The 26,908-nt window shown below is 40.2% G+C and overlaps 1 protein-coding gene across 3 annotated transcripts in view; it reads left to right on the top strand.

Moving 5' to 3' along the window:
- The first annotated feature begins 4,129 nt into the window (after positions 1-4,129).
- The window catches only part of LOC139993585 (disintegrin and metalloproteinase domain-containing protein 10), a 160,922-nt gene continuing 138,143 nt past the window's right edge, over positions 4,130-26,908 (top strand). For 2 of the 3 annotated variants that reach the window (XM_072015457.1, XM_072015456.1), the window contains exons 1-2: positions 4,131-4,489; positions 17,307-19,270. In XM_072015457.1, the coding sequence (XP_071871558.1) occupies positions 19,180-19,270 (91 nt within the window). In that variant the 5' untranslated portion in view covers positions 4,131-4,489; positions 17,307-19,179. Of the gene's footprint in view, positions 4,490-17,306; positions 19,271-26,908 lie in introns of all 3 variants that reach the window. The other variant, XM_072015458.1, reaches the window with a different exon arrangement.

The raw sequence follows: 26,908 nt of genomic DNA, 5'->3' as shown, positions 1-26,908 counted from the left end.
GAGGCTTAGAGCCTTAAGCGCGTCAGTGAATTATTGGCTAGGGAAATCGAGCGTGGCGGGGTGCAAATCGAGAATAACCATCTCTATGTAAATCCGGATATAATTCCTGCCGTGATTCATAAGATATATGTCGTTGACGTTCCGACACCACTATCGCACGCTGAATTTCATGACTCCGCATGAATTTCATGAAAAATAATTAGACTAACCCCCGGACTCAATTTTACGCGGAACGATCTTATGGAAATAGAGGGGCGCCCAATTTTTCCCTCGGTTTGAAAATAATGCTCGATTAGCTTATCCCTTCCACAAATAATTTCTACGATATGATAAATTAATGAATTATTAATAAATGAAGACCTCATCGTAAATATAAGATAAATTTTAAGATTCAATATCTTGTCAATTAATCGCATCGATCTTTCTATGAGATTTAAACGTGGAGTTCTCTTGAAAAATATTTATGTGAAAAACTTTTGTTTCAATTCTCTCGTAATGTATTGGTCTCAAAAGTATTGATTGCCATGTTTTAGTTATCAGATATGCCATTAACTTTTTGACAAAGCTTCATCGTTTCATCTTCTATTGCTAAGAGTCCTATGTTTGTAACGGTACATGAATCAACGGAAGATTTGAATCGAGAGAGACTCATATTATTGTGTATTGAAATACCAACGTTTTGGTTTACTAGGTTCAAAGGTAAACGAACTCCGGATAGAATATTATTGCCATTATTTGTGATCGTCCACCAGAGTTACATCTGTACTTTTTATAATAACAGCTGTAGTTATAAATAGACGAACATGCTCTCTAGGACAGTTTAATAGTAGAGTAATTATCGAGTAGAGGTGTTGAATTGTTTCGAGCGAGCGACGATTACGACCAGTGTACACTATTTCTGTACTTGTACTCGTCTCTTTATTAAACGAATCGATACGTTTAATATCCACCTCGTGTCTTTGGTTCAGACAGGTTGTCGATCCCTCTTTTTAACTATGTTACATTATAACATGTTCTTTTAACCGCCAAATGACATCAAAATCGGAACATCAACGACATCGTACTTGATCATATCCTTTCTCCGTAATCTTCACACGATATCTTCGATACTAATAGCATTTTAAAATCGTCAAGATATATCAATATTTTTCTTTTATAACCTGATGTAAAATATTCCCTGATCAGAAATTGATAACAGAGAATCGATGCAACTGGAGTAAAATAAAAGTATGAAGAAAGGTTGCTTCCATTTCCTCGACGGCGTTAAGTCGAAATCGTTTTGTCCTCCCGGTGCAAATGTTTCCAAGGATGTCGTGGGATGGTTGCGCGGAGGGAGGATCCCTCGCGAACCTCGCGTAAAACGAGAGGTCCGAGGATATATTACGGGCGGCTTGGCTGCTCTTTGCGTTGTTCTTGCAGCGCATAAGTAGCAGCGGAGAATCCCGACTTAAATTTCTCGCTTGCTTGCTCGCGAGGGAGCGAGGGTGAGAGGCGATGGCAGGGAGCCGGGCTTGGTTTTACACTATTGTTACACGGAGAGATTGTGGCAAACAACGGCCGACCGGTGTAAATTATTGAAGAGAACCGCTTACCCGGGAAGTTACTCGGAAAAACGCTCTGAAAATGGCGCACGTCCTTTTATTTTCGTCGGCATTTTCCACGCTTGCGTTTGTTTTGCCACGAATCGTCGCTGCTTCGGTGAGTACATTTTCCGGTAGAATTGTTGTACTTGCCCGTTTTACTGATTGCAGCTCGCTTTTTACCTCTTTCAATTTTGCCCCCATAGCTACGAGGATTCAGTCGCGGAAATCGTTCAACCCTTTCACACCGGCTTTTTGTCCAAAATAGAAAAAAAAAAAGAAAAATAAAATGCAATTTCAAATTAACGATCAACGTTAGAGGCGCCTCTTCGTTCGGCGCGTTTTGCGACCATTTTTAATTAGCTCACTTTATGTTTCCCCTCTGTACTTTGTTATTTATTTAACGCAGAATTATTTTTTTCAATAATCGTTACTGAATAGTCGCTGTTTGTCTGACAAATATGTGCGAAATTTTCTTGTAAGTATTTCCAAATGGACACGTTGTAAAGTTTATTGACAAGGAGTTGCTACTATGTGATACACTAAAATGTTTATGCGAGAAAAGAGAAAGCGAAATGGAGGGCTGGATATAAATTGAAAGGAAAGAAAAGCAAAAAGAGAGGGAGAGAGAGAGAGAGAGAGAAAGGATGAGGAATGGGTGGAAGGAAACAGAATGGGAAGCGATGAATGGGAGTTAAATGGAAGGAAAGCGAAGAAAGAAAGGAAGTAAGGAAGGAAAGAAAAGGGAAGGAAGAAAAGGAAGCATAGAAGGTGTGCAAGGATGAAAAGGGAAGGAAGGGAAGCCATTACGTACATTTGCTCCAGCTCATCCCGAGAGTGAAACAGCCAGGCTGGAAATAATAACTAACAGCGTAGTGTAGAATTTTTACACTCTATATCCCCACTGTGCCTCACCGGAGCTTTTTATTTACTTCAAAACGTTACAAAATATATCTAATTAGATCATCTATATTTAAAAACCATTACAAATAATTACGAGTTATCAGGAACGAAAGATCGATATTAATTTCGCAGCTTCATCCGCAAATAAATTTCTAGGAATTCTTTTTTATCTTTAATTAAGCACCGTGAACCGCATCGTGTTCGATATAAGCCCCCCCCCCCGTCCTTACTTTCATGTATTTTTATTTTTCCATTTGCCGAGAAAGATTCATTACCAGAATTTCTGCTTTTCATCCGAGTACACGGAAGCTGTGTATTTGAACAATTTATATCTCCTTTCTCTCTCGTTCGAACATGTTCGTCTTTGAAATACGATCACGTAGCTTTACGCGACTGATACCAATCTCCAGTATAATTCGACTCGGCTTTCATTGCATCTCACGTTTGTGAGCGTCGAAATATAAATAGCTCTCGTTACGAATTATCGTGCAAACAACATTGTTTCGCGAGAACCAACGCGAACAGAAGCGGAACACTCGCTTATTTAAAGACTCCATTTATCTTTTAAACATGCGGCTGGTAGTCAAATCGAGTTTCAACGAAATTTCGCGATATTTATATTTTTCGAATCACCGCGTTTCTCGTCCTTTTGTCTTGCCGCAATTTTTCTTCTTTCCATTAATCAAAATATCATCGTATCACGAAACATCGAACAGTCGACCGATGATCGACCTGAAATTTATTTTCCCATTTTATATCCTCAAATATTCTTGATGTCGTTTAATATTCCATATATTTCCACTGTTTCCGTAAACAGAACTCTGCAAAAGTTAAAATTACGCGGGGATTCTACAGGTAGACCACTAAAAATAAATGTATACCAGCGAAACAAGAGAATCTGCATCTGCGCTGGCTTTAAACAACATCATATTAAAGTCGATTAAGAAACCATTAAAATTAGCGGTGAATATTAAATTACGAAAAGTTTAACGCTACCGGGCTCGTTTAACAATTCTGCGTTCGTAGTCTCACGAAGCGTGGTGCAATTTCGTGTTGTATCACCGGCGATGAAACTGATCTTCAAAAATAAGTAAATATAACGTACCGGTGTTTCTACGCTTCCTGCGCTCTACAACATCTTTTTTCGAAAAAAAGAGGGGAAACAAACTAACGAAAAATACAAATACATTAAATACATATGATAGCAGAATGTTGCTCAAAATATGGTGTAATTTTATATTCCATCGATATCGAAACTCAGTTGTCCAATATAGTTTTTCTAAAAATAGGAAAGTGCAAAATACAAATACACTAAACACGGAAAGTAATAAAAAAAAATACACCTGTAAAATTTCCAATATCGCTGGAATCAATTATCGATCCTTGTACCTTTTCTTTGTCACTTCTTCCTAAAAAGCCGCTCCCGTTTTCCGGTGAAGGCGCCCACGAGTGTAAACAGAATGAGAAACGTACCTTTCAGGCTTTGACAACGGGCCGCCAGGCCAATAATCGTCCGATCATACACCGTACAACTTTTCCACCCATTTTTCCGTTGGCTCACGGCTCGGCGTTCGAGGGGTGGGGGCCGTAGCGACGGTTGGCCGCGAGGTGGGGTTCGTAGGACGGCAAGCAGCAGCAGCGGCGGCAGCCCGGCAGTCGTTCGGGGTGGTTTCGGCGCAGTAGTACACCGCGAGCATTCCACGAGCTCGTACACGCGTGCTCGCGTTCCTACTCGTGCCTCTCGGTTCCGCGTCGCGTCATTCATTCGCGACACGTGATGATTCTTATTCTCCGCGTCGTCTTCACGTCGTAAAAAGATTCGCCTTTCTTTCCCGCGAGCTTCAATTTTCGCGTGACGTGAAGATTTGTCGGTGGTGAGCATTCATGCCGATTAGAAAACGACGTATGGAGCGACTCGTGCTTCGAGGCTGGTTTCTCGGAGATTCCTGTAGTCGACGACGCTGACGAGACACGTTCGGCTGTGCATTGAAGCTGCTTGCATGTCGGTAAGTATGCACCTTTTTTCATATCGCTCGAAAGGGGTGCGAACACGTGTTGGTCGAGTAACGATACGGCGTCAAAGGTAGTTACGACTTTCGTGTGTTTATTTACAAAACGGTTCGGCTCGCTCGATAGAGGCGTTGTGCTAGAGTTTTCGTAAACAGAGAGAGTCTGTTATTCGCAATTCGTGGAATCGCCGGTGACTGTTAGTGTTATTGTAATGGATTATTTACGCTCTCGTATTTCTTGGAAATATGATACGGTTTTACGTCGATTTATTTACAAGTATCGTAACCTCGTTGTGTATTGTCACGAATAATTAGAATATTCGTGTGACTTTCTTATACGTGTTTGCATCTCGAAATAGTCGACATGAATTATGATTAGCGATTTACTAAACTGCATTATCTTGAAGATAAATTGTAAATGTTATGGTTTTGTTATAACAATCGTCATTGCAATAGCGTATAAATGGTAACGACGAGTCCCAACTTTTAATCTTCATTCAGTTAGAGTCTAATCTTTTCAATTCGTCAAACGGGCAGACTCCTTCATCATAATCAAGCTTATTGATCACCGAACCGCAAAATAATTCACGAGGGTCTTAAGCGTTTCACACGCGAGCTCGCGATCTAAAGCCGGCTTAACGTCTCATTCCAAGAAAGCCCGCGTTGTCGCTAATTTTCCGCTCTCTCGTCGATCATCCTCAAAGTCCGCCGTCAAACCTTTCCCGAGGGGATGTTATCACGACGAAGGAAAAAAACCGCGAAACTCGAAAGCGAAACCATTACGTTTCCTTGGGCGACGGTGTCGCTTTATTACCACTTTTTTACAAGCATTATCGCACGATCCACGATCGCAGATATCCAGACGAAGTTGCAAATGTCCCTGAAAGTGAACTAACACGTGATCATCGAAAACTTTTCAAACTACTTTACGCTGCTATATATCAACGTTACGATCTATCACGATTTCTTTTTACGATTTTTTTACGACCGTTGCAAAAACCTAGATTAAAAACATTATGTTTAAGGAGGGAACCAGATGTATTTCTCGAGTATTGGATCTTTTGATTTTGTTTTGTGAGGTCGTTTTTCTCGATTGGCGAGTATTTCTTGTGGTTCGAAGGATTATACGTTGCATTCAGAATGTTTAGAGGGAAAAAGGGAAGGGTAGAATATCGAATGACGTGACTTTCCAAGCGACACTGCCGCCAACAGGTGGAGGGCCATTAAAACAGGTGGAGGAACGACGCTGTAACGACGCACCGATCAACGCTCTCGCTGCTGAATTACCAAATTAAATGCGTTCGAACATGGTACAAGGATACGAACAAGAAGAATTACTTCTTCGGAACTGTCTTCTCGATATTGCTTACTAAGAATTCTAAAGAATTCTAGCTTGTTTTAATTGTCGCTCTCAGCGGAAACCAAATTATTATGACGAGCGACGAAGTATTTCGTAGTGATAGAACCAAGTGTCTAAATTTACTTAAAAAACTATAAATTTCTACTATACGAATAAAATTATTCGTATAGCAGAAAGTAATAAACGTGTGATAGCCACTTGAGTCAGAATGAATGCAGCCTTCGTGGCTCGAGCGTTAATTATTTCTTAGAATGATGCGTTGAACTAGTATAAGAGACTTTCATGGTGCCCAAGGGTATCCTATTTTTATTTAGAATTCGACTTAGAGCGTGTGGTTTACCTTACGCGGCGGTATAAAGTTTTATTTCTATGCGAAACATGTACTCCGTTGTTGCGAAGGGAATTCCTTTATCTGCCCCCTAAAACGGGACGCTGCAATTTAATTTAATTTTACCGGGTATAGAAGCTCACGGTTTAAAACAAAATTCTGCGCTCTTTCAGAGCTATACGCATTTACACTAAACAGTGTCTTGTAATGGAATGCAAAAAAGGTCAACTGCGTGGCCTTGTCAGCGGAAGAGCACGGATTTAAAATGCCTGTTAGCGTTATGCCTCGCAATTTTTACGATTTTTAGCTTCGTTTAACTTTGTTAGATCAGTAAGTAGACGGCACCCGAATGAAAGTTAGTTTTCACGCCGTAATGAATACCTATTATAACCCATGTAATCTTTACGTAAGGTTATGCGCGTTTAGCCAAACAATACACGCGGCTTCACCTGTCAATAACCGATGCACGATTTCGTAAACAATCGCGCGTGTATAATTTCGGTGGCGAAATTTATTTGTTCGATATAATGGCCGATATGGTTCCGAGATTAATGTTGCGAACAACCATTTGCTATCGTGGTCATGAATTGATTTAGCGGAAGAATAGGAAGACAGTTCAATTTTCAAGATTATCGGACCACATTTTTCGATAGAAATTAAGTCACGGTGATGATGAATTTTACGCGATTTCCGATGATAGATCGATTATTTCCCCGGACAACCACAGCTATCGACAGACCGTGACTTCAGCTACGAATATTTCCAATCTTTATCGTGGAAACTTTCAACGATATTCGAAATATCGTTTTCCAAGCTCTCGGGAATACTGGGCATTCCTAATTGATCATTTTTATTCATCAATCTGATTCCTGATCGAGTTGCTTTTCTGAAACAGTTTGAGATTATCTTTCGATCCTTTGCAAATAACGAAAAATCGTTCTTGAGGTCATTGCGAATGCCGAGAATCTTCGATTGTCTGACAGCTTTTATCCGTCACTCTGGCGACAGGCTATTCTTGTTCGAACTGCTTCCCTTGAACAATTTGCACGAAGACACGCGGCGTCTTTTAAATTGCTAGTCAGTTGGCGGCGCTCCCACGGACGTCGGTCGCAAGAACGCGAAACAGTCAGGCTGGAAATGATAACTAACCGCAAGAAGGCGCGTGTATCGGTCGCTAAAAAAGCACAAAGGCAGAAGGAGACTAGAGCTCGACAAACGGCTTGACTGAACTTGCTGTTCGGAGAAACACAGAGTGCTTTGAGAGACGTGTTCATATCGTTTAACGAGTCGTTGGTAAACAAATGCGACGAGAACGGTATCTAATAAAGCCGCATATTAATATTTAGGTCGTCGCGAAACGCGATTCGAAACGGTTGGGCAAAGGCTGCAAGCGAGGAGGAAAAAGAAATGTTTTTTTTTTTTTTAAAGAGAGGTGGGATGGGGTGCAGCGAAGATGAAGGCGATCAAACGAGTTTCTTTCTAGGTCAATGTGATTTCGAAATTTATGTCGCCTCGGGAATCAGGCGAAAACGTTCGATTTCGGTCGAACTGTTCAGACGATGCGTTACGGAATTGGAAAAATTAAAGCGACGGTAGATTTTCTAAGGAATTATTCGAGTACGTAATCGTTTCTTCTATTTCCGAATGTCTTTCGTATTCAGAATACACACATTCGTTTATCAGCATTAAAAAATGACCTCAAATATTATTAGAAAGTTATTAAGATCACGAAACATTATCTCGTTGGATATTTTAGATTAAGATAAGTAGATAAAGATTATAGATTATGTTTATACGCACTGTGTCTCGATCATTGCATCTTTAATCAATCTTAATACAAATTTCCTCTTTTTAAAGTGTACATTTTTTTAACACAGTTAATGTTCCGAAACATGTAAACGCGCAGATATTATTTAAACGTATCACCGGATACCTTTAATAAGGAATATGTATGTTACAAATCCCTTTTTTTATGTCACCCATGGCGAAGGATAAAGTTGCGCTAAAGCCTGGAACGGTAAAAGTGCGCCGCGTAAGAATATCCACGGGCGTGCGTCTGGGAAACGTTAATTTCATAAGGGATGAAAAATTGTAAGTGTAATCTGCTGAAACGCGCTTCTTAATTCCAACATTGCTACATTAATAAATCGCGGCCCACCGAATTAACCTAATTTCATATTAGCACTATTACAGATGATATATACATCTGCTCGCGTAGATTAAACGTTCTTAATTTTGAAGTAGCAACCGAGGTAAAGTTGATGCGATCTTAATTTCGGATTTCCCACGTTTTTACGAATCTATTCTCTCGTCTCTCGTTCTTTCTCAACTTTCAATTAAAAAGAGGCCGCGTACCGTTAATTGAATCGTGTATCATTTACGTAACACAAAACCAGCTCCTATATCGACATCGAGTAGAATGTAATTAAACTGTCACGATAGCAAGAAACCAACAAATTTACCTCGGATAATAACGTCTAGCTTTGACGCAAAGTGCGATACCGTTATCGTTTATCAAGAACCAACGATCAAAACATTCCCTGCGGATTTTACCGATGTCTGGCAAATTAATCAAACGGGCGAAACACAGTGAGTAAAGAAAAGGGACAGGAAGTCAGAGAAACAGAAAGGAAACACGAGAAAAGGCAGAGATAGAAACGAAGACAATTGGTTAGACTCGGTCGTGTAACTAACTCGGCCTACCGATCACGTACAATCAGACAAGATTCATTGAAAATCTGTAGCTGTGCCCCGGGGATGATACAAAATTCTGGTCTTCTTTCGAGGTAATTGAATCTCGGTGCGCGGCCAGCCTGTTCTCCACCTGCTTTCCTATCTATCTCTAACTTTCTCTCTCTCTCTCTCTCTCTCTCTCTCTCTACCCTGTGTTCCATTCAGTCGACCGAACTGGAACATATACGCGGCCTTGCAGTTTATTTTCCATCCATCTTGCTTTACGATAAGACAGAAGCAATATCTTGCTACAGGTGGCTGAGTATACGTACCTCTCATTCACGGCCACTCGTGTTCAAGCCCTGGTTCCCGCGCGTTGCTTCGCCTCCAGGCTACGGAAATTTCTCTCGTCGTGTATGCGTTACACGTAACCGTGTTTCGTGTGCCGCTTCGTGAATCAGAGGTACGGGAAACATCGAAGATGCGACTTTTCCTTTATAGCCGAGTTATCAACTTTTCCAGAGCTTTGGTGGTTTTTCGTCTTGTCTAATTGGTGCATTGGATATTTTTTTCCTTTTTTGAATCGGGTCGAGTATTTGGATGTAATTGGGGAAACTCGTTGAGAAAATATAACGAACGACGAAACGAGAGATCGCAGGGAAAAAAATTAGTTAAAACTCTGTTTAAAGGAATATACGAGTGTTTCGTTTAAACTAAATCCTATAGCGACCAGTAATCTGCATATCGGAGATATTAATTAGTCTGGCTGTGCGCAACGCGATCGCAATAAATAAAACGCTGGGGCGTAAGCGCGATAACTCGGCATCGAGACTCGTTTTACTATGCTACGTTATTGCCAGCCGCTTCATAGTTTTCGCTCGAAATATCGTTTTTCCGCGGATCTTCCGCGCGTTTTCTGCAAATAAATCCTTTCGCCAGTCGATGGGAAAAAGTTTGATGATGCCATTAAACAAAGACTGGCGCTGATCTATTTTTCGGTGATAAAATATCGCCGAGATCTATATCAGCCACCAATTTTAGTTAAATTTGTTACGGCGTACGACGATCTCGTATTTGTGAGAAATCCAATGAAAATCGTATTTTACGGAGTGTACAAAAATGTTATCGGTATACTGGCGTAATGCGTAATGGATAGGCTGTGCAAATATTACGGATAAATAGAATTTAATTTTCGTTTGGTGTTTCTATCGAATTAAATATTTCCAGAGCGTACGGATTCTCGTAATTCCGCAGCAATCGATAAAATCATAAATAATCATTTATCCGTGTTTCTTCCATCGTTGTTCCGTGTTATTGAAAGCATTGGAGAGATATCATATATCTATAATCAACCAGATATCATGCACTACAGTTTTAATGAGTTTAACTAAACACACATCGTTAGTGGGAAACCGCGATTTTTATTTACTTAAAAATGCAATCTGATAATCTGCCTGGCAAAGTTTTTAATTTATGCTGGCTATGTGTAGATTTATTATTTACTGTAGTTAATACCAGAATGAAAATGATTACTTCGTATTTTTTCATAGCAGCTTCATAAATTTATAACGACATTTTGGGGATTTTTGAGGATTTCAATGATTTTTGATAAAACATGTAGATAAAGCTTTTTTTTTTCTTTCATCGTATATCTCTTTATATATCTTTTATTTCGATTTCCTTATATTTTAAACGTTAACGATCCTAGTGTTAATTAGAGCATTAAGAACGAAGGTAAACGAAACTTTTTTCACTTTTTTAAACATTTTCCTGAACGTGAAATAATAGAATTAATTAACTCTAATAGGCCGTATTAATTATACAAAACTGGAAGAATTCGTCCCTTTTTTTCTCCAAAAAAGTTTCGTATTTGATTTCGTATTTGAGGTATTGCAACTTCTTGAGCGAGCAGTGTATCTATCGTAGACAGCTGTATGATTTGTTGACCTTTTTAAATATTCTAGTTGATCCACTTTTACACTCAATTATCCTCTTATCCCCAACAAACCATTATCCTCTAGATCTCTTCAAAGCGTTCGCTCGATTTTCGTCGTTCGTCAATAGGTAGGTCGCAACAACGATTTCGTAAGAAAGCACATGTAGCTACAAGAGTTAATCTTATGCAGGTGTACGAGGAAGATCCAATTAAACCGCGTTTGGCTTTTCGTAAGCTCGGTCTGTTGGGAAATCCGGCGGAACAGCAGCGTTCGTTAAGGCATAGAAAGGGGAAGTGACGATATAGCAAAAAACTCAGGTAATTTTGGTTGTGCTCGACTGTGACCAATTAAAAGTACTACTCGAAACTAGTCTCCTGCAACGGATAGAGCCAGTCATTCCAAATTTATCAAAGACGAGACTTTTCTAGGGTATCAACGTTTTCCTGCTGCTGCAAATTTTTTCATATTTTTACGCTCTGCGATTCGTAATGTGTGCGTAATAATTTCACCTCCCAGCCTGCTTTGATGTTCTCTTACACGTACGTTATGAATACGTGACACAACATTGAAAAATGCATCGGTCGAGTGCAAGACGATCCCGAGTAGCGACAAGTTTTTCGAAAGGTTGCTCTCGACGCGTTAAGTGCGGTCAAAGTTCACGCCCGGCAATTTTCAACCCTTTGTTCGTTCGCGTATCGAGCGTGAACGATATATCGAGGCTTGATCGAGTATTTTTAGTTAATTTCCTTGCACGTGAACTCGCCTATCAGAAGCTCGATTAATCAAGTGTATCGTTAAACGTACGTGTATTTAAGCTTCGTAGCGTTTAAACAGTGAAAAATATGATTTCGAAACTTCCGATCGGTTTGCGCTTAAAAGAAATTAATTCGCAGCGAGATCACATTAGAAAGATGTTCAACCAAAATGCTGTTCTCGTACGATTTAACGAGAAGTAACGGTACACGTATACCGAGCGGTGTTACTGTGGCCTGTTTGAAAGAAACGACGTGCAGTAAGTCGCGGAAATCTCGTTTAACGTTACTTTTATTTCCCTCCTGTCTTCCGCTATCGCTTTGTAAAGCAGCTTCATTAAATTTATTATCGCGCAACATCACTCGCAAATATGTTCTAATTTTCCGTGGAGGATAGGAACCGACCAGGATTGCGGTGTCTCATTATGCCGGGAATTTATAAAATCCTCTATCGGTTATAATGAGAAAACGTGTTTGTGTTTCCTGCGAACGTGTTCTAATTACACAAACACCGGTGTATGTATTATATCTTTGAAAAGGCTGGCGAGTGCACCACTTAGAAAATATATTATTAAATTTATCTCGCTCTTTTCATCGAAACAAATTGGTTTCCGTTCTCAACCTACTACCTTCATCCCTCCTTCGACCCTCTGCCGTATGCAGATGCATAATGTAACGGCCGGGTCTGCACGACTCGTGTGTGCTATATTAATTATGTTTATTTCCATGAATATCCTGTAAACGTCTAATCGCTCGATTACTTAACCACGGCGAATGTTTTCATTAGCGTATATTTTTTAATGTACATATATAGAAGAAAGATGCGGAGGTTACGAAGATTGATTTAAATTGATGCGATTAAAATCGTAAGAGGTTGCTCTACCAAGTTGAATTATGATACGACGCGCTAAAACACAAGGTGACTTTCTTAATATTATCCTACAGTTACCACGCAGATGAGAATAATTCGTTATTTTTCACAGAAATTTTGTACATTTTATCGTCCAACTTAAACAATTTCTTATCGATAAAAAATATTATTAAATCAGTCAAGCACCGTGCAAAGGTTAAAAATATTTCACGTCACCTGTGAAATGTTCTAGATGCCTAATGATCTTTCATTTTATCTTCAAACTTAAGGAATTCTGATAGGTTACGATCAAAAATGAACGAAAAAGCACAGGACAGTTAACAGTTATCACCACAGTGAAATGAACTGCAAATGTTGTTTGAGTTATACAGGTCAGAGGAAGATTTTTTCATACGATTGGCATATTTCAATCCGCGAAGTTGTAAAAGCGCGATACGTCCTTCTTTTCACGTTGCGTCCAGCGTCTCCGTGGTGAAAGCACGGCTTTGTCGTGGCGTCGATCGTGATAGGAAGTGCTCATTGAAGAGCACAGAGCCAAAAGCGAGCGAGCGCGACAGTAAGTCGCCTTTCACGCGGTCCACTTTACCGGACGCCACTTGCCGGTTCACGGTCTTCCTACCTTCTTTTATACGGACCACTTCTCCGCCACCGACGGTGTCGCCCTAGTTCAATGCGACCCGTTCGCTCGTAAAACCTGTACGTCGAACAAATAGCGTTGATTTTATTGCTACACATCCGGAGGAAACGCGTGCGAGCACCCTTTTCGCCTTAGCCTCAAGAAATCGACAAACCTAGCGGATTTTTCATTCGGAGGCTTTCAAAAATACCTTTAACCACCTCGTATTTGGTAGCTCGCGATAGTCAGAAAATTAAGCTTTTTGGGATTGAATGTTTCTTCAGCAATGATAAAAATGTTTGTTAATTGGTTTGTCGTTCGAAAACTAAACCGATCAACTTTATTTTTTATGAATTTCTCAATTTGCAAATCCAGTAACCAGTTCAACCTCATTCTCATGAATTTATTTACCGCAGGAGATGGAATAAATAATCATAAACTCCGAGATAAACTTTAGAAGATATTCGTAATTGTTATTTTTCTCTGCATTTCAGTTTGTGTAGTTCATTATTTTGCAAGTATTATTCATAGTAGGAGCAGGTTTCACCTGATACATTTTGCGAAAGCGACTTAATAATTAATTACTTGTTAAAGTACAGTGAAAAGAAAATTTTCTGTCGATAAATTCATCAGTTTTGTTTTCTCGGTTTCATTACTCAAGTGTGCGATAGTGTTTAACTACACAGAAAAGAAATCATTTGCTTCGTTTAAGAAGAAACTGCGCTTTTGTCAGTTTTTCCTGGTCGAGTGTCCGCTCTATTAGCGACAATTAAAAATGGCGAAACGACCAGCATAAGCATTGGAAATGGCTAATTATCATGTTAATTGAGTTTCGTCGGGGTGCACCGTGTTAAATCGGTATGCAAAGGGACGCGTGACTAAAGCAAGACGCGGATGAAACCAGGAGTTCCGTGCTGCAGGTGATAAATAGCGAAAACACGATAAGGCGCAACGAAAACAAGGGGGAAGCTTCGCAATTAAAATTCAGTAACTCGCTTACCGGAGTACACGTCTCGATTGTAGTAGTATCCATTTAATACGATAAAGCCAGCGCCGCTTTACACCGAGTACAAATCACCTCGCAATCACAGCTTTCAATTGCTTCTACGCGAAACGATGAAGTGTTACGACTACCAGGCTAGATTCAAATTAATAGTGTATTTTGTGGCCCTCGTTAATGATCGCCCACGCCATTCAATCGTTAGTCGTCCTTTCATATTTAACGTTCTCTACATATACACGTCTATCCTCGTAAGTATTAGGACACTTATACATAGAGAGATAAATGGCAGAAACAATTAGAGAATTATTAAAAGCTTCAACGATTGAAGATTGCAGAGGAAAAATACGATGGCTTATCATATTTTCCCTTGTGGTCTTCAATTATTATCCGCTTTAAAACTTATGAAGATAGAGACAGATTATACGGTTTGAACATACGTGAAGGATTTATATATTCAGTGTTTAATATTTAAATCAATTATTTCATCTTATATAAAACTAGCAGAAATCGAACGTTATTTTACATTTGCTGTAAACAAGATATTTTCTCGGTTCATTTATACCTGTTGTTGCGACCTCTCAACTAATTGGCAATCAGTTAAATTGAAAAATTGGAATCGCAAACCTTGAACGATATTAACGCTTAATGTGGAGGGAGATTAAAGAGTTTTAGTTTGATTGTGATTTTTGTCTGTTTATTTGAAGTGTTTAGTATAATATAAGTATAATACAATAGTTTATAACATAATATAATATAATATAATAGTTTAATATAATATAAGAGTATGAAAGGATTAATCGTGTCTTATTCTTGAAGCGCCTGGTGTTTATATTCCAAGTATCGGTTTAGGGGATGTTCTCTCGTCAACGTTTTCTGCGAAGTTGAAATCTATGTTTGTCCAATCAGGTGACTGTTGAACTGTCGTGGGATCCTCGCAAGTGGTGCGTCTTGTGCATACCTGGTCGAGGGTGAGTAGCGTAACGTCACGTTAGCAACTTCATCCGATCGTCTATCGTTGAATTCCAATCTGTGATCGAAGTTTATGACACGTCATCTACTATTGAGCGGTCCCGTCCAGCGCTCAACGATGCTAATTATGTTGTCGACGTGATCTGAGTTGTAAACTTTATAATGTGCAATGTGGAAAATTTCAACTGCTGAAAAAAGTAGCAGGTGTGCTGTCTGTATCGTAAAGTTGAGATAATCTTATATCCTCAACACCTGTTATATTTTAGAAGGAGAGTAATTTACTTACTGTCTGCCCTAGTATTTTTCTCGTACGATAATATTCCTTCCAGAACACTCGGTTCTGTTATCACTCACAACACCGTCTTGCTGGTTTCTTATCTTTCGGAGACAAACAAGCTTTCGTTGCGTCGAAAACAATGCCGCTATCGCTTGGTTGTATGTAAATTTTTCTTGTACACGACATTACCGCGTATGGTTCCTCTGGCGTCTCGAAACGAACGTTTCTCTCGGGGAAAATTCTCGAGAAAGATTTCTTAAAGTTTCCGAACAACAGATAGTAGCAATTATTATCAGAGTTATTTACGTTTGTCGCCGGTTATATCGCAGCATGAAATATTACAAGTTAAAGACGTTGGTCGAGAAGCAAGGTATAATAATATTTTTCAAATACATTAATTAATATCAGTGAGAGGTGGCTGTTGTCCTGTTGGACAAAGATAAATTGTTCGTTTAATTGGATTCCTCTAACAATGCAGAGATGCAAGGAAGTGTAAGGGGTGAAATATTTAGCGTGAGCTGCACGACTAATTAATGAAACGGGATTACGGTATAATAAACTGTGCGGCAGCAATTGTTCGGATTTAATGTACCAATCGTTACATTTTCTTTCGAACTATAATATACGTCCGTCATCGCGTTAACAATTGTTTCTTCATTGGCATGAATAATGTCTTCGTAACATTAATCAACGAAGAAACTAAAATATCGTTACGGACTCTGTTCTCTTTTTGTTTGTTTGATTTGAGTATTACTCACTGTAAAATTCAAAAACATTAGAAATAGATTTCTGTTCGTTTTTTGGACTTCTTGAGTTCGTTTCTTAAGAGCAACTTGCTCGTGTAAATATAGATGATAAACCCATGAAATTTTTAAAACAATCAAGTAATGAATAATGTTTGGAATGCTCAACAGAGTACGAAAATATATATTTAATCCCCTAAACACGTAAAATTACAGTTTTCATAGCATGGAGTTAATCATTGAATTTTAAAATCGCTCATCGTGTTTTCTGCTTGTTATCATCGATAAAATTTCAGATAAAAACTAATCGTCTTTTTAATTTTCTGTCGCTTTATACGTTGGCTTTAACGTTCCAAATTATGGTCGTCAAATATTCGTAATATTTGTCGCGGTACAAGCACGAATTACACCACTATATTTGTGAAATATTCAAAACGGTATAAAAAACTACAAATGCAAATGTTTATCAATCTGTGAAACTGTACTCGGAGATAAAGTACGGCTATAGAGAACCCTGTAAACGTTTGGGATTAGTTTCTGGCACGAATCAAATTACGTCTCTCCATCGAGCTTCTCATCTAGAAGTGTGGCAAGGCAAACAAAGCGAGCCGACCGGATAAAGAGAAAGAGAAAAGCGCGAGAGAAGAAGAGAACGATGCTCGGTGCAAAACATTTTCAGAAGCGAGGTCCCGCTCGTTAGCGGCGTGCGAATTTTATTTGCATCCTATTAAAATGCAACTTCGCTAAATACTTCCAATACTTCTGCGTTCGTGACCCGCTCGATAAAGTTGCAAGTGTTTTGCGGTCGTGAAATTAAACCTTGCGCGCGCACTTATTCACCGATCGTAGAAAAAAAGAGTCAAACAAACATTGTAGCAATGAGATTCTAAATCTGAAACTTTTTAAATCGTAATTGTAAGCTTCGGTCAAATTAGTTGGAATTGCTTGAATTCGAACCAAGCGAAACAACAGGTTTGCATCAGTAGAGTATTCCAACCGGCTTAAAGTCCAGTGACCTGATTAGCGAGAATGAGAATAGAAATTTGAAACGGTATTTCGAGTCAAGTGAAAACGCTCACTCGATTTCAAATAATATAAACGCTTTATTAAAAATTAGTATCTTTTTTTTTACTTTAGATGCGCTTTCGAATTCAAGAAACGATTAATCAAAGAATATTTCGAATAAAACGAAGGAGAGGGTTTCGGGTTCCTTTAGTTAATCAAAGTTTAAGCGTTTCTAGTTGTACAAGAACGGAATGAAACGAGTTGTTGCATCGTTTTCCAGGCACGCATCGCTGGAAACAACCGCGAATGTTGTTGGCCGAGCTGCGGACAAGCTGTGGAGCGTTGATCATCGGCAGTTCCTTTGAACGGTGAATGCCGCTTTAATAACCAGTCAACCACGCGAAGTATTTCATTAGAGGCCGGAGATCCTGCTGGCGTTGGAGGGACAGGGACGAAGAAGGATGGGCGTGTTGGCGTCGCGTGATACGAATCCACGAGTTTAGAGGAACCAGAAGCTTCCCTTTGACGCTGTTCTCTCGTCTGGCGAGAAAGGAAGTACGATGTAGCACGATTCCGCTACGACCAGGGGCTACGGAAAGTTTAATAAGTGTCCGCTCGCTGTGACAACTACTTACACATGTTCCAGTGTCATCCCGCCACCAACGGAGATTTCTATCGATGTAACTGAACTGTCTCTTTCAAGGATAAAGGTTTCGCCTTGATCCAGGGATGCATCAGTCAAGAAGCATCTCATTCTCCGCCAGTTCGGTTATCGAACGTTTGCCAGCGGCAGTAGAACAAGGGAGATGTAGTCAGACATCGACATCGCTACAGTTTCATCGACTTTGACGTATTCCAAGTGTTTAGACTCGATTCGAGTAGGTGTAGATTCTAGAACGCTGATAGATGAAACACGAGAATGACAATAACGTCGAACAGATGGAGATATAGCGACTAGAATCTAGGTTGTTAATAGAGTTACAATGGATACGACTGAAGAGACTATATAATCGTATAGACGTCTGAAGCCTGAAAACCCGTCCAGTTTTTCCACTAAAATCAAGTAAGCGGAGTTCAAATGTGGCTCAACGTCAATCGTTGGTTCTACATCAACGTGACAGTGACTTTTGGCAGAATTTCCAACGGGTGGGTCGTGATGCTCGACAGATCGGTTTACGAATCCATTGCCTCCTCGAAACATTCTCGTGCATCCTGTTCTTTCCACTCTCCGCTGCCTCGAAGTGGAATTTATTTCCAATCTGTATTTCCAGCCTGTAGAAACGCAACCGGGGTAGCAGCTACGTATGCACGGTCCGTAGGAACACGGAACTTGATTCGACGAAATAACACGTGGCTAGGGATCAGCAGCTGGGGATCAGCCTCATCTCTCACGAGAATAGATCTGCGAAACGTACTCTAATTCTTCCTTCGGCTTGACGTTCCATTCTTCGAAGAACGTCGATATTCTAACGACAGACAGAAATGATACTTCGACAAAATATAGTACTATAATACAGGCGCAAAGACAAGTTAACACCAGACGATACTCTCACAGTTGAAAGAACACAGTAACGACCTGATTCGCAGTGGTGTTCGACTAATTCAGTGAAGTGCTTAAAAAGCTTTCAGTGAGAAGACAGCACGCACCGTTCGCGTGAAGTCAGTTGCAGCGCAAAAAGGGGGTGGGGCTGTAGAGACTATGATACCAGTTTGATAACGTGGGTCAGAGACTCGGTGCACGGTCGCGAGCAGCTACGTCCGTGTCTGGCCCGGCCAGTCGTGTTCATCCCTCTGGTAAGCAAGTCAGGTTGGTTGGACGAGAGTTCGAGGAGACTCGAAACAAGGAACGAACGATCGAGAGAGTGGAAGAGAGAAGGTAGAAATCGCAGACGAGGAAAGCAAGGAATACACCAGGTCAGAGAGAATGCAGAGATTATAGAGAGTCTGTACGTGTGTGTCAGGGTAAAGAAGAGGAGGGTCAATCGGGAAAGTAAGAGACAAAGAAGGAGCAAAAGGGATTCGTAGGTGGAAAAAGAGAAGAAGAGAACAACGGACTGCAACGTGAACGTAGAAGTTAAAGAAGAGGAGGGGGTGGTGGAGGAGGAGAAAGAGGCGAGAGGACAAGCAGGCAAGTTTCCGTCTGTCCAAAGTGGATGGGGGTGAAAATGTTCGGAGTGTTGCTGGCATGTGTCTGGCTGGTTGCCGGCTCCCCATTACATCCCTGGCCGCTAATACCGCACAAAGGTATGTGCCCAATCTACTAGTAATTTCTTAGTGCTTCCTTTTTCGTCGATGAAATAAACCCGATGATTATGAATCTATTCGACCATACGATTTTCGTATCTTCGTAAGAGCGAGAGGATTATGAAGCAAACGTTCATTCGTCGAATATAGGGAATAAAGTTTTTCGTCGTTTCTTTTGTATCGTTGTTGGTATTGTTGTTTACCGTTCTATGCATGTCCGTTGATTTTTTTACATCTTGAACATACGGTCTCTTTTGCGATGCGGTTTGGTAGAACGTCGACAGTTTGTTGCAATTTTTTTTCTCTTTCTTTCCCGGCCCTTTTTCCATCGAAATTACAGGAGCCCCAACGAGAGAGCTCTGGCACTCTTTCACCCTCTTGCTCCCCCCCCCCCTCCCAACGCTGTTGGCAGACTGTAGTTTTACGGCTGACGCGAACACCGTAATTTAAAATACTCCGCGATAAAAGAGACGAACGATAACGGCTTAACAACAAGAACAAAAAGTTATTCCATCTCGCAACGTTGATAATCCGATGTAGAAAAGTTGCCCGACGTTTCGTTGAAGTTCTTAACGCTGTGCTAAACGTTCTCTGTCGACTAATGATGATGGGAAACATACTCTCTGGTCGAACCACTGTTAAAAAGAACTGTTGACTTCCTTTGTGCTATTCTTTGTTAATCCAAACTTCAACTTTCTTCATTAAAAATACGCTCGTTAGGTTACAAAAATAATGTAGAAGGTAGTAAGTGGGGAAGTTTCAGTCTTGTGGATGTATGTTCAAGTAGAATGAGGCTGCTTTTTGTCAACCACTTCCTATGCGTTACGCACACGTAAAAATATTTATTGAACTTCTTTTACATCTATTCAGTGAACGGAATATTATTCATACCAATGGTAGAATTAATATATATCTTCATTTCATTAAAACATTTTAAATAGAGTAAGGCTATTTATCAGCCTGACGTAATATTGTTCTATCTACTCCAAATTGAGGCTGTTGAACTTTTGTTCACATTTATCCATTCAGAAGAGTAACATTAACCGTACCAATTATAGAAATAATACGGATTACCCTCTTTTCTAAGACACAATAGAATTTAAAAGACAATTTAATTTTGCCATTAACAATTGGTCGGGAAAAAACATCATTGAAACGACGACAACGATTAATACACGTTATGTTAACGATCTGGAGTAGGTAATAGACGGTTCCATGGTTGAAAACCATCCTACAGCGGCAGACACAAAGAAAAGTAGCCACCTTTTTCCAGGCTCTTTGTATCGGTATCACCGTTCTCTCTTTTGTGTCGTCGCTTTCTTCAAGCTCCGTGGATGGAAATGAAGACACGAAGCGACGGTAAATCGAGCGACGCGCACACCGGAAAGGCACGCTCGATTTCGCAAACGCGCAGCACCGACTATTACGTGGCTTTGCTCGCGTAATCGCGCTTCCATTTCGAGAATTAGTCCATCAGGATTCAACGTCGCGTGAGATCAACCGACTCATGTCAACACCGCTATCGTTTCTTTTCGGTGCACCATTAAAAAGAAAGGGAAAAGAGAGAAAGAGAAGAAATGTTTCTAGCTTCGTCGAAAAGAGTTGGACCCTGTTCTTTATCCGCGAAAATGCCCCGTACGGATGTTTCAAACGGTAATTGGCGTAACGTCCCTCGAGTGTTCCACCTCCGGTCTGATGCTGATAGACGCAACTGGTTTCGTGAAGAGAATTCCGATCGGAGTTTTTCCATTCTAACGAAATTAATTCGTTAGAACGACGAGAAAGTTATTCGTTGTTTCTTTCCCACTTTAGACATTCTCTGGTTGTCGAGGTTCTGCATCGATTAACGAGTTCGGGGGTCAAACTTCGCTCCCCCTTTTTATCTAAGTAATAACAGAGTAACAAAGTGAAATTAAAAGAATTTAAGAATTCACAAGTTCGATCGATTAATTTACCAGGCGAGACTTTTAATCAAGAAGCGTTCGACGTGTCTCGGATTTCATTTCGCGCGTTGTTCCCTGTCTCGGGATTCCCACGAGGCGATGGATTTCATTGGAAATAGACGACAGAGAGCTCGTCACGTAGTCCGATAAGAGCGATCCTCGATCAACGCCTCGGTGGTTTGTACGTAGCAGAGCGTTCGAATCGGTGATAGCGATCGCGCGTGCAAAGGCAAACGGGCCGAGACTGATAAATATTTAACCAAGCCGTAGAGACGACCGACATACACGCTACGAGCCAAAAGAAAAATTTAATATCGGCACCCTCGTCACGGTATGCGCGGTTGCATTACACGAAAAATGCCGGCGCAATTAGAGCAGCAAACGGAACAAATTCATTACACCTAGCGGGCAATATATCCCCCGGCAATACGTTGCTTCTAATTTGGACAAGTCTGTCTCAAAAGAGTAACTCATGTGGCAGTGGAACACGGAAGACAAAGAGTGAAATCAAGCCCCGCTTCGCTAGCTACTTTGCCTATCTGATCCCGATTATTTGCATTATACATTTGTAATGTTGCACGGGTCGCCTAATGGAACATTCGAATTTTCGATTAATCTTCTTCAATCGAAAATTGAACATTTCATACATTTTTCATCTCTTTCGCATCGTTACATAATTGAACATCGCTGTGTTTCTTCGTCATTATTATTTACAATAATTTCTTCCTTTCTTCTTTTGTTTAAAAATTGTTAAAAATCGATTTAAAAATATGCGAATCACAGGATAGCATTTTTCTTATTATATTACTGCTCGCAAACGGAAAACAAAGAAATAGAAAAATATGTGCTCGAGCCTCTCATATTCATTTGTGACTGTTTAATATCTAGATAATGGAAAACTGAAGCTTGTTTGAGCTACATTTTGAAGTGGAAAATAATTAGGCCATAGTCGTATGAATGGTTGAAAGGGGAAGAGGAGTGATATTTGGCAGACAGAAAAATGAGGAAAACGTTGAACGTTTCAACGCTGGGATGAACGATCCCCGGTGTAAAGTAAAAAAATGGAAACGAGGCAAATGTCTCCTTCAGTCGAACCTTTGTCAACGCTCCCCCAAATTTCCGTATCCATTTTTATCAAATTCAAGGGAATCATGCTGTGTTGTATCGTGTCATGATATTTGCTGTTTAAAGCGTTCGTCATCTTTCATTCCTTTTCTTTTTACTTTTCCTTTATCATTATTCGTATCATGGTTGAATCCGTTCAGATCTTATTCCCCAGTGAATTAAGCGAAATCACGCGAAATTTTACGATGAAAGCGAAACACGGGCGTGACAAAGGGTGAAAGTGACTTTTATTTTGTCGAGCGATGAAATCGGAGATTTCCTGTCAATTTCGAGAGGAAAGAGTTTCATTCTCTGCTCCACACGTGATAAATGCATCGATTCGTAAATTTGATCGCGACGTTTAACGCAATTTTACTGAATTTTACTGAAAGCGCACTAAAACAGAAAGAAACATGTACTCGGTCAAGAAATAAAAGGAAATTCCAGCAATTCCAGTTAATTTCCTGATCGCATGGGCGAATGTTACGCGACCGTTATACGTCGATAAATTATTCTAGCTATCTATGCACCGCCATATACCTATCTCCTCATCAGCAGGAGTATCTACTTTGTATTACAAGCGACATGTTCTCGAGTGTAAACCAAACGCGGCTGCACACCGGTGATGAATAATACGCGGTGAAACTGTACACCGTATAATTGCATATTTTTGCGGCGACTAATGCACTCGTGGCTCGCGGTCGTTCGTTACGCACACTATTCGGCTACGGCGATGCGAATGTTTTATAAATTCGACTGATGACCGGCGAATGTTTATTGGCTGAAGCACAATGGATCGATACTCAGCCTCGTTTCATTTCCTCCATTTTATTCTTATATTCGGCTGCAATGGACAACTTTTGTAGTTGGCCTATCAACGAAACCAGAGTCGACTCGATTTTTTAATAAAAATATTTCCAAGGATGAATAAAATACGGATTTTTGTGATATCTGATCAATCGCGGTCTTATACCACTTAAAAACACCGCGATAATAATTTGCAGTATAGTTTCTCTAAATTTATTTCTAGTATCTATATCGTTCGCGTTTGTTAATTTTCCAGAAGAAGTGAAACACGTATTTCTCTGATGTCTGACCAATACTGATCAATCACGGACTAATATCACTTAAATATAATGCACAATAGCAATAGAGAATTTAATTTGTCTAAATTTACTTTTGGAATCTATCTGGTTCCGATTCATTAATTAACCTATTCAGTAGATGAAATTGCAAAGATTAAGAGCAAAATTTTGGTCGCAGTCCAACACCCTACGTGACCAGAATTGGGAAATCGCGTATAGTTTATCGTACATTTTGCACGCTTTTTAGAGATTGTCTTTCAAAAGCAGCTCTCGAAGAGCAGCTGTGAGATTGTTAAAAGCAAGGAGCTAGAACTGAAGACAAAGCCGAGCCCGGAGCACATCCTGTACTTTGAAATCCGAGAACCGTCTACGTAAGAAGGACGGGCAACGAGCTGGGGATGGTTGAAAACCATAAGAAAAAATCAAGGTAACTGCTAGCGGGCAGATTATACGATCCGAAGGTAACCATGCTGGTTAACGATGGCGTTGCCACGTTGATGGCTCCACAGAGGGAAAAGTTGCAATCGCGACGGGTAACAAGCCTGTGTAATATAAAATTGCATATTCATACTTAGCTCGAGGCGAGCCGTGAATACGTGGCTGCTGTCGTCTTATCTGAACGATGTGCATTATCGAATTGTTTTCGCTCGAATGGGGAACAGAGGGTTGGAGCAGACCCGTGTTAAATGATGGAACGTTGATAAGGGGAACGTGGTCTTCGTTTGACCGATTGTGCACGGGTCAAACGTTGTGGAAAGTGGGAAACAAATTGAGAGTGGAACGAGGCTTCGATTAGATCTCTCTCTTACGACATAACGTAGAATTCATCCGGTAAGGAATACGAGAGACGATTACCGGGAACTGTTATAACGTTGACTTAACAGCTTGTGGAAATTTAATTAGAATTTCATTTTTGCAAACACCGATCTTTGCGTAAGGGTAAAGCTAGTCCATTTCAGAGACGTAGCATTCACGGAAGCGAGGAGTACTGATGGTACGGTGGTTAAATCTGGCTGCACACAGGCCAGGTAGTTAAAGGCCAGTGCTACAAATAAACGTTAAATTATTGTTCACTATACTTCCTACTACGGTTTTGAATAGAACTGTTATGAAGTGCTTGTGAAGAAGGTAATACGACCAAGTACCGTACTGCTCTAAGTACCATTCACTTTTGGTTACATTCACTGGATTCTTTTATATTTATTTGACGTTCGAGAAATCGTTAAACAATTCTTATTGTTAGATTATACCGTTCGTGGATAGAAAGAAGGGATACAAAGTAGTATAGTGTACATTAACGTCAGACAAAGGCATATCAATAAAAATCAATTGCAAAATTTTATAATTAAAACAGTGGTATAGTTCGATTATAATAAATAGTATATCTAAGTTGTCGGTGCTGAGCGAAGGGTTGTTGAACTTCGTGTACTATAGACACGGATCGGAAAGAAACAAAGAGGGCAGCGTTATCGTGAACCGGTTGAACTGACTGAAGGACCCTTGATTTTTCGAAGAACCGAATCACAAGGAGGACAGGTAGAGGAGGATAGATAGAGGGGAGAGGAAGAATATCTTGCAAGGTGGCTGCCCCTGGCAGTACTCGCGTGGAATAAAGGGTCCTCGAAGGGCACTCGACCTCGATGTAACGACTTTGCACACGCTCGTAACTCGATATTGTGAAATCCTCTTATCGCGTGGTAGCAGCTGCAAGCGTATAAGAGCCATCGGGAACGCGAAAAGACTGTGTCGCGATTACTCGCGATTACTCGCGATTACTCAAGCGCCGTGAACTCTAATTTCCCTGTTTGAACGCCAGGGAAACGGTGACAAAACGAATACTTCCCCTCCACCCCTCTTTCCTCGTTCTCTCACCTTCAGTTTACAAAATTTGCCGGACAGCGCGGGTAAATCTCTTTCTTTACGGCCACAAATACTTTGGAAATTAATAAGTTTCTCGTTGAACGATACTCGAGATTCTCTTCTTCGCGAGCGTCGATACTTGAAATTGAATACTTTTTTGCACTTTCGAAGAGAGGGATATCAGATCCCCTGGAATAAATAATTTATCAGCGTGGTAACCAGCATGCAAAACGAGGGTCGAACGCATAACTCTGTGAAAAGGGGGATGAAGATGTTTTCGCTCACTACGAAGAAAAAACAAGCTCTACCTTTTAGGAGGGATCGAAAAGTTGGTCCGAAGAAGCTCTCGAGAGGATCTTAATGAGGTTCGAATGGAAGTCCTTCGTTCGTCTTCGTCTTCGAGTGGTTATTCGAATATTCTGGTGATCGTAACGAGCAGCTAGAATTCCTAGGGATCATCGAACGAATCCATCTCTTCGAGCATTCGACTACTGTAAACTGTCAGATATAACGATTCTGGTCTCGAAAACAATTAGTACATCGATAGACAAATTATAGAGAAACTATTGTGAATTCTATGACTGTAAAGAAGTAGTCAAACAACGACTTCAGATTTTACAGAAATCATGAATTATATTTGATCGTTAAGGTTGAAAAATTAATTGGTACTTCGACAGGGAAACTGTACAGAAACTATTGTGAATTTTATGATTGTAAGAAGAAAGCGACGAGACCACGAATTCAACTTTAATCACTCGACGCTTTAATAAAAGGAAGAAGAATTTTAAATGAACAAGAAATACATAGATACTTGCAACTTTCCATAGAAAATAAGTACGTATTAATAATAGAATTTGTTAAAAGTTTGTTTAATGAATATAAAGTTAATATTTAAAAATATTTTACGAGAGAGAAAAATCAATTTAAGATATTAAATCCATAATACTATATTTGATACTTTGCTCGAGTTTCTCCCGAGATTCTATTAACGGGTTAACAGAAATTATGAATAATATTTCACTCCTAGGATAAGAAAAAAAGAAAGAAAAAAAAAGACAGGAAGGATCGAATGCAAACGTGCTAGAAGATTTCATTCCCTCCGCGGGCAGATATCACGTCTGAAGATGGCTCTGATGACGGTGCATTTTGTTTCAAGTCCTTCGGCGGTCTCATTTCTCTCCATCGTACGTGTAGGCACTTTTTTACGTTTATTACACTCGCGACACCACCATACTACTTTTTTTCCTCCAAGCACCGTGCATACGGAGAGAATCTCCCCCAACTTGATGAATTGCTGCGTACGCGAGGAACAACACCCAAGATTAATAACGTCCTTGCGCTTGAAAAACCAGATAATTGAAACAATGTACTGGTTTCATTCGTACGGTCACTACATCTGCTAGAACGTACCAGACTTTATCCTAAATTACCTAAGAAAATGATTTATTACTCGGTTGATCTCCGTTACGAGTCTAATTAAACTAGTTAGAGTAATATCTTGGCAGAGGGTGCGAAACGCCGATAGCGTATGAGGAAGCAGCCTATTAGAGACAAGGGTTGGCGGCAGTTTCTTAATTCGTTAGGAAGTTTCGCCAACGTATTAACGGCGCTAGATTCGATTAACGGACGCCCGGTGGATGCACGTC

Source organism: Bombus fervidus, chromosome 13, assembly GCF_041682495.2.
Source record: "Bombus fervidus isolate BK054 chromosome 13, iyBomFerv1, whole genome shotgun sequence".
In the NCBI taxonomy this organism is placed as follows: domain Eukaryota; kingdom Metazoa; phylum Arthropoda; class Insecta; order Hymenoptera; family Apidae; genus Bombus; species Bombus fervidus.
Note: the sequence above shows the minus strand (reverse complement) of the source record. Positions and strands in the feature narration are given on the sequence as shown.